This window comes from Bubalus bubalis, chromosome 9 (genome assembly GCF_019923935.1).
Source record: "Bubalus bubalis isolate 160015118507 breed Murrah chromosome 9, NDDB_SH_1, whole genome shotgun sequence".
NCBI classification, from domain to species: domain Eukaryota; kingdom Metazoa; phylum Chordata; class Mammalia; order Artiodactyla; family Bovidae; genus Bubalus; species Bubalus bubalis.
In genome coordinates, this window is record NC_059165.1 from 51,591,555 (window position 1) to 51,597,638 (window position 6,084).

At 37.9% G+C, this 6,084-nt stretch overlaps 1 protein-coding gene across 1 annotated transcript; it reads right to left on the minus strand.

The window, feature by feature from the left end:
* Positions 1–1,627: 1,627 nt before the first annotated feature.
* LOC102403067 (sperm-associated acrosin inhibitor) lies at positions 1,628–5,381 on the minus strand. Its single transcript, XM_044948670.2, has 4 exons — positions 5,315–5,381; positions 4,344–4,381; positions 3,274–3,389; positions 1,628–1,833 (listed from the first exon to the last, which is right to left on the minus strand). The coding sequence occupies exons 1-4, from the start codon at positions 5,379–5,381 to the stop codon at positions 1,785–1,787; spliced, it is 270 nt and encodes an 89-aa protein (XP_044804605.1). The 3' UTR covers positions 1,628–1,784.
* Between the last annotated feature and the right edge of the window lie 703 nt (positions 5,382–6,084).

Consider the following 6,084-nt stretch of genomic DNA (forward strand, 5'->3'; position numbering starts at 1 on the left):
TCTCTTAGAGGTGAAAATATTTACTGAAAGGAAGAGCAGATCTGATATCACATATGTAGCAGCTCTTGCTTTCCAGCAGTCTGCATTTCTGCCATTAAAACCAAACTTTAAATGAGTTTTTGACCAATCAAATTTCATTCCATTTCTTGTTGCCTCAGAGGTAAAGAGAAATAGAGGAGCATCAGACTTGGACTACAAATGAATATCCTATATCGGTAAAAGCAGAGTTGCCTGGACTGCCAGGATCACTGAACTGTCTCTTGATGCTTTATGAGAGAGAAAATAACATAATTTTTTTTCTCCCAAACTTCAGAAATCATGCAATATTTTGAATAGTCTCTGCAATTCATTAAGTTTCAGGTATGTCCTATGTCTTAGAATTTAAGTCTATCTTGGCTAACATTTTTGATCAGAAAATTGACATGGAGTATTTGTGAGAATTCAAGTTCTCAGATTCTTATTCTAGAGCTTTTGAAGCTTTACGATAGAGAGAAGTGCAGTTGTCTGTACTTTTTAATAAACTTTCAAGTAATGGATTATTTATTGACCTTTGAGACTATTTCTATAATTATAGTTACCAGAAATATTTGTGTGTCTGGATGAAGCACAAGCTGGAATCAAGATTGCTGGGAGAAATATCAATAACCTCAGATATGCAGATGACACCACCCTTATGGCAGAAAGTGAAGAAGAACTAAAGAGCCTCTTGATGAAAGTGAAAGAGGAGAGTGAGAAAGTTGGCTTAAAGCTCAACATTCAGAAAACTAAGATCATGGCATCTAGTCCCATCCCTTCATGGGAAATAGATGGGGAAACAGTGGCTGACTTTATTTTTGGGGGGGTCCAAAATCACTGCAGATGGTGATTACAGCCATGAAATTAAAAGACACTTACTCCTTGGAAGGAAAGTTATGACCAACCTAAACAGCATATTAAAAAGCAGAGACATTACTTTGTCCACAAAGGTCCATCTAGTCAAGGCTATGGTTTTTCCAGTAGTCATGTATTGGTGTGAGAGTTGGACTCTGAAGAAAGCTGAGTGCCAAAGAATTGATGCTTTTGAACTGTGGTGTTGGAGAAGACTCTTGAGAGTCCCTTGGACTGCAAGGAGATCCAACCAGTCCATCCTAAAGGAGATCAGTCCTGGGGGTTCATTGGAAGGACTGATGTTGAAGCTGAAATTCCAATACTTTGGCTACCTGATGCGAAGAGCTGACTCATTTGAAAAGACCCTGAGGCTGGGAAAGATTGAGGGCAGGAGGAGAAGGGGACGACAGAGGATGAGATGGTTGGATGGCATCACCGACTAAGTGGACATGAGTTTGGGATGGACTCCGGCAGTTGGTGATGGACAGAGAGGCCTGGAGTGCTGCAGTCCATGGAGTCGCAGAGTCAGACACGACTGAGTGACTGAACTGAACTGAATCCAATCCAACCACAAAAAAGAAAGGGTATTTTAATAGAGATAATAGTATTTAACATTTTATTGACTGGAATATTCATGATTACAAATTGCATTAGGTTTTCTATTATTGAACACACAAATAAGATAGGTTTTTCAACCATCATTGTATAATCGAAAATAGAAAACAGAAATCTTTCACTGGCAGGCTCTTAGAGTTGAAAAATTCTCCAACAATCTGTACTACATCTTGTGTACTACTGAAGGGTTAGTCTGCTCGTTTAGGAATTTAAAGCCCTGATTGAGATGACTGATTGGTTGTAGAATCCATGGCAAAATAGGATTGCAATAAAAGCCATAGGAATGTGCGGTTGAGGCAGAGTCAGCAACAACGACCCCAATGACTGAAATCAAATTTTCCTCTGTTTTCTCTGTAAAGAAAGAAAAAGAGGAAAAAAAAATTTAAGTATTTAAAATTGTCTGAGTATTGCACTAAATGCTTCTCCATGAGGATTTTTGACTGTGAGAGAGCCAGGAGGGCTATGTTCCCTTCCACAAGCAGTGGGGCCCCTCCCACCGCCCCTACCCTGCACAGGTCCTCCTGATCCCCTGGGGCAACTTGACTCTTCCTACATGCTCCCTCCTGACTCAACCTGGGAACCCTCCCAGACCTCAGGAGGAGGAGTAGAGATTGTTTTCCTGGTTCTCTAAAAGTAGAAGCCCACCTGGGGATTCAGTGAGAGGAAACACCAGTAAGAGAAAATGAGGCAGGAGGTAGGAAGGCTGGCTGAACCCTCAGACTGAAAACTCCATCAGGGGGAAGGAGGCAGGAAGTGACATTGGGTGGAAGTGTCCTAGACTGCCCTGCTCTCTGAAGAAAGTTTGGAGTCCTGTCATGGAGTTCAGGGGACAAAATGGACCATCCCCTGGATGGTTCTTCCTGACATAATGAGAATTCCTTTCTGACATAAATTGTGATGGATTCAAATTTCTGAAGTCAGTAGAGTTTCTTTTTTTTTTTTTTTAATCTATTTATTTTTTATTGAAGGATAATTGCTTTACAGAATTTTGCTGTTTTCTGTCAAACCTCAACATGAATCAGCCATAGGTATACATATATGCCCTCCCTTTAGAAACTACCTCCCATCTCCCTCCCCACCCCACCCCTCCTGGTTGATACAGAGCCCCTGCTTGAGTTTCCTGAGCCATACAGCAAATTCCCCGTTGGTTATCTATTTTGCATATGGTAATGTAAGTTTCCATATTATTCTTTCCATACATCTCACCCTCTCCTCCCCTCTCCCCATGTCCATAAGTCTATTCTATATGTCTGTTTCTCCACTGTTGCCCTGTAAATAAATTCTTCAGTACCGTTTTTCTAGATTCTGTATATATGTGTTAGAATACAGTATTTATCTTCTCTTTCTGATTCACTTCACTCTGTATAATCGGTTCTAGGTTCATCCACCTCATTAGAACTGATGAAGTCAGTAGAGTTTCTTGCTCAGTTATGCTCCCTGTAGTTTGGAGCTACATTATGAGGTTATCATTCAGCCTCTCGAGTTAAGAATTACATTGTATTGGTAAGCAGATTGCCAGTAGTAAGTCATAGCAATAAAATCCAGTTAATGTAATGATTTATGCATGTGGGTAATATCCAGCAGGGATATACTTTGAGGTCAAATAAAACTACTTTTAGGAATATGACTTCAGGGAAAGGTACCGGCATGTTTCTATGGCTTTCACAGAGAAAAAACAGTTACTTTCCGTGTAGACTGAGCCTTGGCTAGCAGAAACATGGATGTTCCTATTATTTTCTGGTTGTTTCTTCATTATGTTGGGAGAACAAATATTTAGTCATGTGTTCTTACAGCTTTTTACTGCAGAAATAGCATTTATTGGAGTATGTTTGGCCATTCGTTGCACAGATTGGATCTTTTTCTTTTGTGCAAAAGTGTAATTGATCCTTATACACGTTACATTCTGGCTGATAAACAAAGAGACAACATCAAATTTTTCAGATAATGAACTTTTTGAATAAAATATTCCTTATTCTTCATACAACATTGTATGCATCAAAATAGAATAAATGTTTTATATATTGAGATTAAGTATAAACATGAAGTATCAACAACCAATTTAGACATAAAAATATACTGATATGTTTTTACAACCCCAGTGTTATGTTTTAAAAACATTCAAATAGCTGGATACATTTTAATAATTTAGCCACTCTGCCCCTATTTCTTCTCATACCTGAGTGAGATTTTCCTCATTATCTCATAGCACAAGAAATGATAAAAGTGAATGTATTGTGAGTCTACTGTTTTTCTCAATAGTTTCATTACTAGATCATTTTATAGTTTCAGATTGTCACCATATATGTATGTATTGATATATATGACTGTTTGTATATGTGTGTTTAACCATATATGTATATATGTAATTTGGTGAGTGATGACTCTGTAGTCAGTATACATAATTAAGCAATAATGTGTGTATTCTTAGATGACATGCTCTTTTAACATCTTTAATTACCTTTATTTATTTAGATGTTTAGAAGTATAATTGATTTTCTTCACCTCTATGTAATATTTGACTCTGTGTAAAAATGATTAGTTTACATTCCTTTCAGTGAAATTATTTTTCTTAAGCTTCTTATTTGTGAGGGAAAAAATTCTTACTTTAAACGTCCTTTTCAGATGCCTGTCTGCCTAATAATAAAATGTTGAATGATGTGGTAATTTTACCTTGTAAAAAAACAAATGGTTTAATATGTCTGGTAAGGTTCTGTTTTTTGAACTTTGTGTAATAATGACACTTTATGTTACTTTTTGAAGGGTTATGTTTTACTTTTTCTGGTGAAATTTTCTGTTAAAGTTTAAAATATAAAAATAATTTTAAAAATTTCAATTTCCAAATTAAAGTACTATGAACTTGCCCTTTTGCGAATTTCTCCAGAAGGTACAAAAGCAGTTTCTGCAACCAACACAAAAAAAGAAAATTAAAAAGAAGAAGATGAAGGGAGAAAAACACTGTCTTTTTTGGGAAGTACCCACATCTTTTAATAGCAAAATACTATGCAAGTTGCCTACTCCAAACCCCTCCCATAATGAAGTGAGGCTTTTGTGGCAATATCAAAATAATTTCACAAAATAATTTGAAGTCTGGAAACAATTCTAAATTCATCTCACTCTGTGAAAAATGAAGTATGGCTTAATAATCACCAAACCCTTCTGTGGAGATCCCTTTTTCCCTGTATTTATATGTGAGACATTCTAGTCAGAGAAAACAACATCTTGCTTAGTGCCATGTAATATGCTTCTATGAAGTCACTTAATATGAAGAAGTAAATGACTATTCAATTCCTTTGTACTCAGCTTGAGGTTCATGGATCACTTTAATAACTTTAAGCTACTCTACTCTGAAATTGATGGGCTGCCTTTGCTTTAAGAAAGATAAGTTGTCAGCAGAGGGATCAATTAGTTCTCTCCTTACACAAAACCTTGTCCTTAATACACTTGGAGCCGGCAAACAAGGAGTTGGATTGTCGAGGGATACTGGGTCTAGAGGACAGTATTACTCCCCACACTCTGCATTTAGCAACCATGAAATCTGACTTCCAAAAGAGGGGAAATTAGATAGATATCTTTAGTCTTAAATGAACAAACCACTAAATTCTACTGCTAATTCTAAACACCCTCTCTGTCTCCACCTTTCTAAAGTGGGAAATCAAAACCAATCTGATGTAATTTTTAAAAATATATTTGTAACATATCCCATTTCATTTTGCCAGTTTAAGTATTACACACCCAGGACATCAAGCGCCTCCCTTCCTAAATGATGGTAGTTGTTTCCTGCATTTTCTATGATGTGTGAATGGATTCATCTAGGATTGAAAAATTTACTCACCACAATAAAGAGGAAATGCCAAGCCAATGATTAAAATAGCTTTGATCCATGATGAGAAGAAGGACATGTTATCAAGTCTGTGGAAGATACCTTAGTGTTTGCAACAATGGTACATGACACATTAGGTAGATAGACTCCAGAACCAGGTTCTAGAAAGCTTCTTGTTTCTAAAGCAATGACTCCCACCTCCTAGATAACTTTTTATTTTACCTTTCCCTCGAACCTACAATTCAATAAAATAAAGTGTCATTGTTGGAAGGCGTCCCCCATAGGCGTTTAAGAGAGCCCAGGAAAATAACACAGTTGACAAAGTGGAAAGAACTGAGTACTCTCTCAGCTTTTCTGTCAGCCAGCCTGGTTGCCTGTAGTACCAATGCACGTTTGGGTCTCAGTTATTTTCCTCAGGAAATAGAAACAGTTATTTCTGGAAAGACTAACCTGCAGCAGTCCTCCTGGGGTACATGCCAGGGTACCCACACCTTCCTAGAGTCCCCACCTGGCCTACCTGACAGTGAGATAATGGGGAGTGATGTCAGCGGCTCTGGAGACTGTGGCTGTCTTGCTCACCTGCCTCCTCAGCCATCTCCTTCCAGCTCAGTCTCTTTTATTGTTCCGCTGGTAAGGAGTTTGATGGGGTAAGATTGATGGCCCAGGACAGATAAGACACAGAGCTATTCTGTGTCCTCAGTGGAAGCTGTAAAGTAGGTCAGGAGAGATGCTTCACAAGTAACCCTCCATTAATCTTTTCTCAGTAGGAGGCTTGGGGACAA

Coding starts and splice junctions, on each gene's coding strand:
- LOC102403067 (XM_044948670.2), bottom strand. CDS start 5,381: ATGTCCTTCTTCTCATCATGGATCAAAGCTATTTTAATCATTGGCTTG. Junction 4,382..5,314: donor GGCATTTCCTCTTTATTGTG/GTGAGTAAATTT, acceptor TGTTGGTTGCAG/AAACTGCTTTTGTACCTTCT. Junction 3,390..4,343: donor CTGGAGAAATTCGCAAAAGG/GCAAGTTCATAG, acceptor TTTGTTTATCAG/CCAGAATGTAACGTGTATAA.